The 14,211-nt window shown below is 41.9% G+C and overlaps 1 protein-coding gene across 1 annotated transcript in view; it reads left to right on the plus strand.

Annotated features, from left to right (window-relative positions):
- Positions 1 to 14,211, plus strand: part of LOC139739858 (solute carrier family 28 member 3-like) — a 66,083-nt gene that overhangs the window by 41,604 nt on the left and 10,268 nt on the right. The window contains exons 5-8 of the mRNA XM_071650459.1: positions 3,221 to 3,415; positions 11,052 to 11,213; positions 11,848 to 12,104; positions 12,754 to 12,922. Of these exons, the coding sequence (XP_071506560.1) occupies positions 3,221 to 3,415; positions 11,052 to 11,213; positions 11,848 to 12,104; positions 12,754 to 12,922 (783 nt within the window). The remainder of the gene's footprint in view (positions 1 to 3,220; positions 3,416 to 11,051; positions 11,214 to 11,847; positions 12,105 to 12,753; positions 12,923 to 14,211) is intronic.

The following is a 14,211-nucleotide window of genomic DNA, read 5'->3' on the forward strand; positions in this document are numbered from 1 at the left end:
GTTGGTGATGATGATGCTGATGATGATGATAGTGATGATGATGATAATGACACAGGTTAACCATTTGGTCTACCAACTGGCCTATCTTCTGGAAATTACTACCAATGAATAAATATGGCTGTCCTGTTGGTCTGACCATATTGTTGCACCTGAGTGGGCTGACCATTATATTGTGATGATGGTGAGAATTCTCAAAGAGGTGAGTGGATGAAGGTGATCATGACAATGATAAAAGTGAAGGGCCTTGTGATGATGGTGGTGATGATAATGGTGAACAGGATGATGATGATGATGATGATGATGATGATGGTGATGATGGTGATGAGGACGATGATGATGGTGATGAGGACGACGATGGCGATAATGACAATGATGACTGATGATGGTGATGGTGATGATGATGATCAAGGTGCTAATGGTGAAGGTACCAATGCTCCTGCTGGTGTTGATGATGATGATGATGATGATGAAGAAGAAGATACCAATGCTCCTGCTCGTGTTGACAATGATGATGATGATGTTGATGGTGGTGGTGGTGATGATGGGGAGGGTGAGGAGGAGGATAATGATGAAGATGATGGAGATGATCATGATCATGGTCAGGGAACTAGGGTGAAGATGCCACTGCTCCAGCCAGTGTTGACAATGATGATGATGGGTGATGGTGGTGGTGGCAATCATAATGATGGAGATAATGATCATGATGATTGATGAAGATGATGATGATAATGGTCAAGGAGCTAGGATGAAGATGACAATGCTCCTGCTGGCACACATGCTTGATTCTGCACTGTTAGCACAGATGTGTGGAAACAAATTGTTAATGAATAGAGATTAGCTAATCCTTCAATTCCTATTGTGTCAGGATGGCCCTCCTGTTGGATTGAGGCACATTGCTACACCTGAGTTGGCATGGTTGAAACTGTACAACTAAACCTGTTGGTCCAGTTTGGATTGGATTACTGGGTGCTGGTAAAATAAAGCTTGACAAATTTAGCTGCATGCCTGGGCACATAGGGCCTAAAGGGTTTAATAATAGTGACTCTATAGAGAGGGATAGAAGGAAGAGTACATCAGATACGAATGACTTGCATACAATGTAGATCACATGCAGGGTGTCATGTTTCCACATACGGCCTTCATGAGAGTCAAACGTATAAGGAAGTGGAAAAACAACTGTAGAAGACAAAACATGCAGCAGCTTTGAATAGATTATATCCTTGACATCAGATAAAAATCTGAGCTTGCCAAGCAGACTGTGTTGATGTCCTGTGCCCACCACCATAGCTGAAGAAAATAGAAACAAAGATTTCATGCCCATTGCTAATTCAATGCTTATTTTGTGTCAAGGGCAAAAGGTGGAAGTACATGTACATGTAGTTCATGTGTAGAAGTATTTCAATCTGCAATTCATTCTTTCAGGATATGAAGTTCAAAACAGTGTAAATTCACTTCCTCTGTTGTGGTGTGGACTTTAAATCAAACATAACTGAATGTCCAAAACCACCAGAGATTCTCTCGATAAGGAGTGATTCTGCTTCAGAAATGATCTCTAATTTCGATGGCAGTTTGCCTTGCAGGTATCTATGAGATACATACTAGTAGATTCATTTGATGCTTTACTGTTTGAAGTACACTCCCCCCCCTTTCAACAAAGATTTTACTGCAAATTGATATGAAAAAAGAAAAAAGGAAAACTTGGGGGCATAGATGTAATCATGCAGCCAGACATACGAGTACAAAGCATACAGAATAATGCTTGCATTTTACTTGACATGATTTGACCTACTTCCACCTTCTTTGTGATTGGCACCTGCCGCCTCCCACATCATGCTCGCTCTCTCTCTCTCTCATCTCGACGTCACTCTCGGCGTAATAGGGAAACACACACACACACACACCTCCGGTAGGTTGGCATATTTGCGGCCCCATTGTGCTCAAGATGCTCCAACTTGAGGGTTTTGTGGTCCTGAAAGAGGATACCCCAAGGGGCACTTGACTCTTGATTGTAATGTTGAACAGCAGAGTTCATGATCTTTTAAACCTGAATGCTGGCGGTGTAGCTATAAACCACAGCTTGAGTGCCCGGGTTCCCAGTCTCAACATGTTCAGGAATGATCAGAGTCAATCCTTAGACTATTAAAGATCAAGAGAGAAAAAGATTATTGAAACTGCCATTCTGCAGATGTAAAGACCATTTTTCTTTTTCATGCAGAAACATTTTTCTGTTAGAGGGACTTCATATTATGCTCATTGTTATTCCTATGTAGAGAAGAAAGACATAGAGAGACATTTTGTTTAGTATTTTATCTTTAAAAAAAAAAATCACTTTTTAGGGTCTGGAGATCCATGGTCCTTCCAGATCCTCTTTTGAGGATTCCTATGCGTTGTATTTTCATTAGATGGCAGAAAGCATATGGGCACATCGCATTGGGGTTAATTCTTCTTACCCTTGTAAACTATGAAACCGTTGAGGACGGACTGATTTTGCTACAACACACATTTTTCATAGACACCTGCCCGAGAATACTCAGGACTCGTCCTCAACGGGTTAAACTGCAAACATCAATATTTGCGTGGCGTTAATTTTTCGTGCTGAGCGGCGCAAAAACATATTCCTGGATCTTGAATTTTTGAAGAGCAATTGCTTCATACTCATAATGTTTTCATCTATTCACAGAAAAGTCGTGCTGCCCAATCCATCTGGATGTACAGCCTGCACTGAAACTACTGAGTACAGCACACACATGTGCTCAAATGAAGACCATTTGTACCTTTAACCCGTTGAGGACAAGTCCCAAGTATACTCGGGCAGGTGTCTATGGGAAATGCATGTTGTAGCAAAATCAGTCCGTCCTCAACGGGTTAAATATTTGTGACCCGCTACAACAAAAGGATCCTGAAGTCGCTGACGGGCGAGCCAATCGTGGCCCAGAAAAAATGCTATTTTCAGGCCTTTCCTTTTATCATTTAGCTTCGAAATTTCGGCAGGTGATAGAAGATACATTAGACTACAAAATTATGTTAAAAACAGAAATCCAAATGTTTTGACAGATTTTGGTCATCTGACTTCAAACTCGATTTTCTCGGCTCACCCGTCAGCGACTTTAGGATCCTTTTGTTGTAGCAGGTCACATTTGGTTCAGTAATAATAAAAACTTATCTTGTCTAGTGGTTTGTGGATACTAAAACTATAACTGCTCCCCCTTCTCATTCTCAGATAAGATGGAAGACCGTCTACTGGGGCATCTACCTCCAGCTCTTCCTGGGTATACTCATCCTGAGGACCAAGCCAGGCTTTACCACGTTTAACTGGCTGGGTACCAACGTGGAGATATTCCTCAACTACACCACTGCTGGGTCTACCTTTGTCTTTGGCCCCGCCCCTCTGGAGCTTCACTCCTTTCTCTTTGTAGTAGGTATAATGTGTCAAGATGGCATGTACCACCTGGGAGTGGTGTAAATCCTAACCCCCTGCTTATTGAATTATAATTGTCCTTCTGCATAACATTGCAAACTGGTGATTTCTTACCCGATTTTTAAAAGAATTTCTCAATTTCTCAACCATTTAGGACGGGCTGATGTTACTACAACATGCATTTCCCATAGACACTTGCCCGAGTACACTTGGGACTCGTCCTCAAGGGGCAAAGTCTTGACCCTCTCCACATAAAGGCCCAAAGTCATGAAAGTCATGAAGACTGTGGTTTGAATTTAGTCCATGGCATGAAATAGGCTTATCTTTGGCAGACGCGTTTCTAAGTGTGGTTATCATTGGACATCTGTCGGGTCGGCATACTCAATCTGTTACACACATTTACACAAACCAAATCAGCATAAACTATGGTCCTAATTCAAACCACCTTCATGAATTTGCGCCTTAGGGTTTTATCATTCATCTGCATCACCTGTATACCACTTTCACAGCATGGTGTATCTTCAGCAACATATGGTGGACTCTTTTATTTCACTGGTCAGAGTGAAACTAGTGGATACCTTTTGCTACTTTTGTCATCTGAAAACTATACCAGTTTATATCAAATGTAATCAGTAAGGCACATTGTAGTGATTTTCACGCTAATCACACATTAACAAACTATTCTATACTTTTATAAGGTCATTTGTTCCTGTCGGAACAAAATTGAAATAGATAAGACCTGCTGGCTGCAAAAAAGTGCTGTGACATTGTAACAAACTTGCATTGTGAGATGTCTGACTTCTGTATTACAGCCCCACCATACCAGGGGATATTAACAACAGGATGTGTATGGACGGTCCTGGCCTTCATGGGTCGACAAAGGCAAATTTGATAGCAAGCTGCTGGAAGTATGTGATATGGTTTCACTGTGCTATCAATCATGATCGTATCTACTGAGTTGTGGAGATTGCCAGTAGTTGCCGGGATGTTGTTGGCATGGATGATTGAGACACAGTCGAAGGAGAGTTGGGGGATTGTTCAATTTGTGCTGACTATCTCTGCCAGACACAACTATCTACAAATTGCCAGTGAAAGTATGACCACAAAACACCATTTTAATGTACCAATATATGACAACCCAGCTTTGATGGCTGTAAACTTATGTCCTTATCATTAGAGCATTCAACATCATGTGCACATTATGAAAGATAAGCCTTTTTAATAGGCACCAATGAATGATTAACTCACTTTTTTATACCTTTGCTGTTCGACTAATATGGCATTCTTTCTATTTGATGGATTCTTTTGTCATTGAGAAATAAATTGATTAGATTAAGATTGAAACTGAATTAAAACATTATACAACAATCAATAGAAATCGTCTCATAGTGGGACATATTTTCATATTTGATTCCTCGGCATAAATGTGTGTGTGTGTGTGTGTGTGTGTGTGTGGGCGCATATATATTTATATTCTAGTGAATGTTTAAACATATGTTATAAAAATATTTCCTACGAGATTGAGAAAGAAAAGTCTTAAATATTGGATGGAAGATAAATATGACTTCAACACCTCACGTTTACATGTTTCAATTCTCAAATTTCATTCAAAGATATATGTGTAAAGACACGTGCATAACCCACATATTCCAGTAGGATCAATTAATGACAAGCCGTTCACAATTTGTATTGATGTATTCAGAGACAACGCAACTATTTTGTGCCCCTGTTTTAATGTCCCCATTGGCAACATGGTAATGTATTTGCTCAAGTTATTTTTCTGATACTACATGATTTCCTGTTGTAAGATTTAAGTCTTCATTTTTTGTTGTCCCCGCCGAACGAGTTCGAGCAGGGGACTATGAAACGGGCTCCGTACGTGTGTGTGTCCGTGTGTCCGTCCGTGTGTCCGTCCGTCCGTGTGTCCGTCCGTCCGTGTGTCCGTGTGTCCGTGTGTGCGTCCGTGTGTGATCAAAATCTTCAATTTGCTACTTCTCTGTCATTTATGAGCCAATTTTGATTCTGTTTGCTTTATATGATAGCACTACATGGGAGCTTTGAAACTTCTACACAGAATTTCAGTCGTGACCTTTGACCTTGACCTTTGACCTATATTGTACATTTTGCTACAAAATGCTACTCCTTCGCCATTTCTGACCCGATTTCGATTCCGTTTGCTTTATGTGATGGCACTTGGTGAGGGCTTCAAAACTTCTACACAGAATTTTGACCTTTGACTTCTTTGACCTTTGACCTTGATTTTTTGACCCACATTGTACATTTTGCTACAAAATGCTACTCCTTCGCCATTTCTAACCCGATTTCGATTCCGTTTGCTTTATGTGATGGCACTAGGTGAGGGCTTCAAAACTTCTACACAGAATTTTGACCTTTGACTTCTTTGACCTTTGACCTTGATTTTTGACCTATATTGTACATTTTGCTACGAAATGCTACTCCTTCGCCATTTTTAACCCGATTTCGATTCCGTTTGCTTTATATGATGGCACTAGTTGAGGGCTTCAAAACTTCTACACAGAATTTTGACCTTTGACTTCTTTGACCTTTGACCTTGATTTTTGACCTATATTGTGCATTTTCCTACAGAATGCTACTCCTTCGCCATTTCTAACCCGATTTCGATTCCGTTTGCTTTATGTGATAGCACTAGGTGAGGGCTTCAAAACTTCTACACAGAATTTTGACCTTTGTCTTTGACCTTTGACATTGATTTTTTACCTATATTGTACATTGGCTACAAAATGCTACTCCTTCGCCATTTCTAACCCAATTTCGATTCCATTTGCTTTATGTGATGGCACTAGGTGAGGGCTTCAAAACTTCTACACAGAATTTTGACCTTTGACTTCTTTGACCTTTGACCTTGATTTTTTACCTATATTGCACATTTTGTTACAAAATGCTACTTCCGGCGGGGACATATGTTACGCACCGCGTAATTTCTACTTTTCCTTGTTAACATCTGGAGAACATTTTTAGCTCACCTGAGCCAAAGGCTCAAGTGAGCTATTGCGATCGCCCTTCGTCCGGCGTCCGTCGTGCGTCGTGCGTCGTCCGTCGTCCGTCGTCCGTCGTCCGTCGTCCGTCGTGCGTAAACTTTTTACATTTTCATCTTCTTCTTGAAAACCCCATGACCGATTTTCATCAAACTTGGCAGGTAGCATCCCTAGGGGGTTAGGAACTCAATTTGTTAAAATGGGCACCATGCCCCACCCAGGGGGCCCCCAGGGGGGCCCAAACCCCCCAAAATTAAGGAATCTGTAAAAAGCTTCTTCTCTAGAACCAGAAGTGATAGAGCTAAGTTAATACTATGAGTTAGTACATTGATGACTGTAGTTTCAAGTTTGTTCATGGCAGAATCAGGGGTGCCCCCCTTGGGACCCAGGGGAGGGAGGTGGGGAAGGGTTCTAATGGGGCCTAAATTGTACATTTTCATCTTCTTCTTGAGAACTCCATAACCCATTTTCACCAAACTTGGCAGGTAGCATCCCTAGGGGGTTAGGAACTCCATTTGTTAAAATGGGCACCATGACCCACCCAGGGGGCCCCCAGGGGGCCCAAACCCCCCAAAATTAAGGAATCCGCAAAAATCTTCTTCTCTAGAACCAGAAGTGATAGAGCTAGGTTAATACTATGAGTTAGCACATTGATGACTGTAGTTTCAAGTTTGTTCATGGCAGAATCAGGGGTGCCCCCCTTGGGACCCGGGGGGGGGGGGGGGGGGGGGGGGGGTGAGGAGGGGTCCTAATGGGGCCTAAATTGTACATTTTTATCTTCTTCTTGAGAACCCCATGACCCATTTTCACCAAACTTGGCAGGTAGCATCCCTAGGGGGTTAGGAACTCCATTTGTTAAAATGGGCACCATGACCCACCCAGGGGGCCCCCAGGGGGCCCAAACCCCCCAAAATTAAGGAATCCGCAAAAATCTTCTTCTCTAGAACCAGAAGTGATAGAGCTAGGTTAATACTATGAGTTAGCACATTGATGACTGTAGTTTCAAGTTTGTTCATGGCAGAATCAGGGGTGCCCCCCTTGGGACCCGGGGGGGGGGGGGGGGGGGGGGGTGAGGAGGGGTCCTAATGGGGCCTAAATTGTACATTTTTATCTTCTTCTTGAGAACCCCATGACCCATTTTCACCAAACTTGGCAGGTAGCATCCCTAGGGGGTTAGGATCTCAATTTGTTAAAATGGGCACCATGCCCCGCCCAGGGGGCCCCCAGGGGGCCCAAACCCCCCAAATGAAGGAATCTTTAAAAATCTTCTCTAGAATCAGAAGTTATAGAGCTGAGATAATACTATGAGTGAGTACATTAATGACTGTAGTTTCAAGTTTGTTCATAGGAGATCCAGGGGTGCCCCTCTTGGGGGTAGGGGGGGGGTGGTTGGAAGGGTCCAAATGGGGGCCTGAATTGTACATTTTCATCTTCTTCCTGAAAACCTCATGATGAATTTTTGTCAAACTTGGCAGGTAGCATCCCTAGGTGGTCAGGATCTCAATTTATCAAACTGGGCACCATGCCCCACCCAGAGGGCCCCAGGGGGCCCCACTTCCCCCAAATTAAGGAATCTTGAAAAAATTGGGCCCTTATTGTACATTTTCATCTTCCACTTGAGAATGCCTCGTCAAATTTTGGTAGAGCTGTGAATAATTTAGATTAGTGACTGCGTGAAAGGTGAACTTGCGATACTCAGGTGAGCGCTAGACCCGCGGGTCTCTTGTTGTGGTTATAGGGTTCAGAGTTGTGACTTGTTGAGTGTACAATTCTGATTTATCCTCTTTCCCAAACTAGAAAGGCACTTGGGAGAGTGCAGAGCTCCGCCAAGCAAGCAACTCATTTCCACCCATTCACGCATGCAATCTATTTCCCCAAATAGAAGTCTTTCATCTATGTCATTGCATGGTGCCTTATTATGTCCTAGCAGAGCACGCGCTTTAGTGCGCATATGTAAACCAGCAGAACACACAGCTTGAACCCTAAGTTCGTAGACCTCATATGCCAAAATATGAAAAATCCTTCAAAAATCCATAAAATTTTCCAGATCACAACCCAAATTGAATGAGGTGTTCCTTGTGTCAATATTGACTTTTCATGGAAGTTTCATTTTAGTCCATGCACAACTTTTTGAGTTATTTTGCAAACAGACAAACCAACGCCGATGATCACTTAACCTTCCTTGGTGGAGGTAATAAGAGGCTTAAATTACTTATTAAAAACCTGTTTGTCAGATACACTAGATGTCATTTGTCAGAGCAACACTGAGTGAAGTCGAGGGGAGAGGGGAAAATGTCACGTTCTGACCCTCACAATCTTACCTCCCGTGAATGTTATGGCTGTAGGGGTATTTAGCATCTTGTAGCTGTGTGACAGAAATCATGATTTATTGATAGTTAATCATGATAGCAGGGCAGAGTTTAATGTAGTGTGTTTCAGCTACAATAGTGTGCCATATTTGACAAAAAGGGCACCTCTCAGATGAGAGCTCCTTGGGAATTCATCAACTTCCAAGTGACCTGTTTGTCAGAGTCTTGTATTGATCAATACCAGCAAATTTGAGCTCGAGAGAATCACATCTTGCCCCCCTGTTAGACGAGAGAGTTCTTGTATTGATGTACAATGTATGAATTATAGTATAGACGTATGGATATAGGATGTTTTTCACGTCTGAATGCCCGCATATCGATACCCTACAGTATTTCAATATAGGACATTTTGTGAAATGATGTTTTGAGCACCATTTTGTATGATTATCCTATATTCATATGTTTGTTTGTTTGTTTGCATCTGAAAGCTCTCCTAGCCGTATGTCGTATATGTACAAATCATAGGTGGGGCTTATTGGCCATAAGTGCTTAGGGCCCTACTTCTGCTACAGATGAATCCAGCGCAAGGTATAAACAGGAAAGTGCAAAGCCCGCACAAAGTTCATGCTGCACAAGGGAGAGACTCATTCATATTCATGAGCTTCCCATGAAAGTTCAACTGAACATGAGGTCTGAATGCTCACATACTATTTTCAGATAACGGGGCTGTGTCTGAATGGACTCGTATCAATACATTGTATATCCATACATTGCATGAATATATCACAAGTTGGTTCATCTGGACCCACCTCAGACCATGATATCTGTGTTCCCCACTTTCCTGGAATTTATCATCCCACACAGATCATCACCAAAAACAACTACCATTGACATCAAGCTTTGTAGTCAGGTTGCCAGTGCTAATGATAGATAGATAAGGTTAACAGTAACCATAAATCAGACACTGCAGAGTTCTGTTTTGATGTTTTGCTTCGTGAATCTCTTTGTGTTCCATAGTGTAAATCCCCATACACTACATTATTTTTGTACCAGAATGCATGAGCGCTCTTGGAAAACATTCTATTTTTCAAAGCCATGTAGCTTTTTATAGAAGCATTCATGCAAGAGATGGAAAACAGCAAAGTTGTAGACAAAAATTGCAAGCTCTCCTGTAATGTAAATATTATGACAAAGCTATGGCTATAACTCTGTCAAAGAACTGTGGCATACTGTATTGCAATTTATTGATCGGTTTGCACACTGTTGTCTCTTTGAACAAAATGTGCATTTGAACAAAATATGCGAAGTTGGCAAGCTAAGTCGGGGGTGCAAACGGGGCACATATGGAGATGACAAGACTTTTGTTGTTTTTATTGAGATGCCTCAAACATCACAACCTACAACTGTACATGTACTGTCTAATATGTGGCCTTGGCTCTATTGTGTTCTTATTCTGTGATCGTTTGAGCTGTGATACAGGCAGATAATTAAGCCATTTTCTCTAAAGATATCAATCATGAAAACAAGAGATTATAAAGCAGAGAGGTGAAGATATAGGTTATGAGTTGGTTTTTTTTTTTCAATTTGTCTGTCTTCTGTGTGAAAGGGAGACAAACACTGCCTCTCTGAGGCAGAAAACTCTGCCCTTTGTACAGAAGGAGGCAAATTGTGGAAAACTCATACCCAGATAATGATCATCTTTGTATCCTCAATATGTGGCACATACCTCGTTCCCATACATATGGTCAGCCTGTTTCAAACTATTGAATATTCCAAAGCTGAAGTCTTCAGCCAGTGTCTTTGCTGACTGAAATCAAATCATCTTTGATGGATTCATATCCCCTCGTTCTTTTCAGAGATAGCTTGTACTAGCTGCCATTTACACTGTTAAAATATACCTTTATCAAAACTGAATGTGATGTCAGTCATAGTGTAAGTAGTCACTCTTGAGATTTCTGGGATTCAGGAGAATTGATGAATCTCCCGATGATACAAAAACTAGTCATCCCAAAAATATGCAGAAGGTAAGAGGGCAAAGCAAACATAATCACACATGACATTGAAGGTTTGAATCACCTCCCTTAAGACCCCTTGCTCCCCTCTCCATGCTTCTCCTGTTCTGGCCAAATTTCGTCGGGTAAGAATGAGAAGGGCATTAAGGTGCCTCAAACACTATGGCTTCAGTGGCAACTGAACGCCCTTCTAATTCTCACCTGACGATCTTGTGTGAAGATGTCATGTGGTATGAGAAAAGCATGTATGCATCAAATCTTGACCAAAAGTATCGTCCTTCTGCCGTAAACCCAGGCTCTTCCGGTGATCATCTTCACCAGCTCTGTGTGTGCGCTCCTCTACTACTTTGGCATCATGCAAGTCATCATCAAGGCTCTGGCCTTCATCATGCACTTCACCATGGCGACGTCTGGGGCGGAGTCGTTTGCTGCTGCATCCAACATCTTTGTTGGCATGGTAAGAGCTGCACAGAGCCAGTAATTTCTTCCTGTTATGATAACTGGGTAATATTGAATTTCCTGTTATTTCGAGGAGAAATAATAAAACAGAGGGTAAGTGGCGACTATTGTCAATGCTCAGTACAAAGAAGAGCAAGCATGAAATGTTAAAAATGACATTGAAAAAGGGCTAGAAATGATTTAAAAGTCCAGAGGAAAATATGGATTTTTAATGTCACAAACCTAATAGGCTGGGGTTAGAGTGTGCATGGAGACAATATATAAGAAAAATTTGGGGGGTTTGGGTCCTTGGAAAAAAAAAATCAAGCCCCATGTTTATATGGAATTGATGGGATGATAATTTGCTAGGATCACAAATGGTCATCACTGACCTTGGAGTGACTTTAGACCGCTGTTAGTCACTTCTGTCAGACACTTTTGAATGTGTGTGACCTCAAAATGGTTCCATATCATATTACAGTAGTGTATATTTTGTATTCATAATTCTGACATGTTGCGGATACAGATGTTGTTTGTTGGCTGTATTGTTTGTTGGCTTCTTTGGACATTTGAAATGCATGACTGTATTTGTGGATGAAAAAATCGATGAGGAAGTCTTGTGTCATGTGGCGTTGTGAATTCCATTCTGACAGACCACCGCCCCTCTGGCCATCAAGCCATACTTGAAGGACATGACCAACTCTGAGCTCCACTCGATGATGACGGGCGGCTTTGCCACCATCGCTGGCAACATGCTGGCCATCTACATCACCTTTGGTATCAGCCCCGCCCATCTCCTCTCCGCTTCCATCATCTCGGCCCCAGCGGCTCTGGCCGTCGCTAAGATCTTCTACCCGGAGACGAGGAGGCCCAAGACGGCGAGAGTCTTCAATGTGGAAGTTGAGAAAGTGTAAGTCCAAGGCTGATCTGGGAAATGCTGTTGACAATGAAAGAGATAGATTGAGAGAAAAATTGCCATCTATCCCAAAATATTCAATTGTATTTAGAACAGATGCCCGTTAGATATATTCTTAGTTCTTGTGGCTGTCCATTCTTTTTCAAAGGCTCTGGCATTTACCGCAGTGAGAGGGTCTTCGACAAAGACTAGTGGCTGTCCTAAGTTGCAGATAATCCTGAATGATTTTTTTAGCTCATAAATTGAGACAAAGGACACCAACACCCCCCTCCCCCCAATTCTTAAAAATATTCTATAAAACTGGAAATACTCTGAGTAAATATGGTAAGTCTGCTTTGTTTATGGCAGATCGCGGGTTTTTCACATATTGACCTTCCTTTTGAAAACTTAAAGTCATATTTCTAAGAACTGGGATATGATTTTCACATGGCGCTATGCCCCCCTGGAGGCCCTTAAGCCTGCCGTGTTCTTTGTAGGGGAAAAGTTTGCAAGAATGCATGGAAGGTGAACTTGTCAGAATCAGGTACGTGCATGACTCACCTGATCTCTTGTTATGTTTCTCTCAAAGAAGTGATGTTAAAACCTTTCCTTACCATAACTCAATTTTTTTTTCTCCATCTCTTGTTTTGTGGGTGATGAGCAGACCAGAGAGGAATTGCTTGGAGGCATTCTTCAACGGAGCTGCCGACGGCCTGAAAATCTGTGCCTACATCATCTGCAACATTCTGGCCAGCTTGGCCTTCCTTGCATTTGTCAACGCTGTCCTCCGGTGGCTTGGCATCATGGCTGGTGTGGAGAACCTCAGTTTCCAGGTATAAATGTGGACAGTGCTGATTCGACAATGAAACCACACATTTGGCATTTGACATATCTTCAAAAATCTGAGATTTGGCGTCTTAGCATCTATCTCCTATCCAAAATCTAAGGTTGCTGAATAATCATACAGATATGGACTGCTTTTCAGGGCAAGGTTGATATAGCCCTCAGGGATCTCAACTCCATACTCTGACCCAAGGAGCATGCTCCGAGGGCCATAGTGTGGAGTTTAGATCCCGAGGGACAACTAATATCAACCATGCCCTGAGTAAAAGCAGTCTATACAGTCTGTATCTGTTTTATACACACAAAAAACTTCAATGAAATTTAACTTGGTCAATCACGATTGCGATAGCCAGTTCACATTTTGTGATCATTAGGCACTTTTGCACAGTGATTGCATTGTACGTCACAGGCACTGCATACAGTGTCAATGCATGCATGTAACCCTCACGGTGTGAAAGCCATGTAACCAGCGTTAAGTGTTTATGATAATACAAGTCCCTGCATCCATGCTTCATACACTGAATAAAGCTACCAAGTGAGTGGACTGCACTTATGGATTGCAGCATATACGTACATGTACTAGTCATGCCATGTTGCAAATTCAGTAGTTCGTACAGGTTACGGATTGCTGCAATATACATAAATTGTTATCAACTTGCTGTCAGCGAATGTCGGGCCGTTTGATTTACAATTGCATTATATTGCACAGACAAGGGTTTTGCACCTTTCGCTGCTTGTGCTGTGAAGGACAAACAGAGTGTATGTTACAAACAGTACACGTCCATGTACATCCGGGTACTTGCGATAGAGTGCAGTTTGGATGCTATAGGGCAACTTGGATGCTATGAAGCTTTGCGCTGCGCAGGCCTTTGTTAAATTCAGGCCCATGACTTCAACCAATCAGAAACAAGGATTAGTCAAGTGAGGTATATAATCTGAAATCTAAGACTTGTCAGTTACGTAGAGTATGTGGATGTAGTGTTTTGAATTGACTATTCAAATATGTTTGATTTCTTCCTCCCATACAAGACTTCAGAGCTTAATCAGTCAAAACTCTCTTAATCTGTTTGGATGGCTCTTACTCTTAAGCAGGTTCTGGAAATGAAGGGGACCAAATCATGTATCAAATTAATGTATAGTGTTTGTGATGAATGTAAAAATACCTTGACCGGGAAGGTAATGTCAAGTGTTTTCGGCTTTCTTGGGAAGGGTTACACGATCATAAGGCAGCGTTAGTCAAAAAACTCTGCATGCCATTATATCCGGTAAATTGGCACCT

The sequence above is a fragment of the Diadema antillarum genome, unplaced genomic scaffold, assembly GCF_040938485.1.
Source record: "Diadema antillarum isolate AM-2024a unplaced genomic scaffold, OU_Dant_1.0 seq00000821_RagTag, whole genome shotgun sequence".
In the NCBI taxonomy this organism is placed as follows: Eukaryota; Metazoa; Echinodermata; class Echinoidea; order Diadematoida; family Diadematidae; genus Diadema; species Diadema antillarum.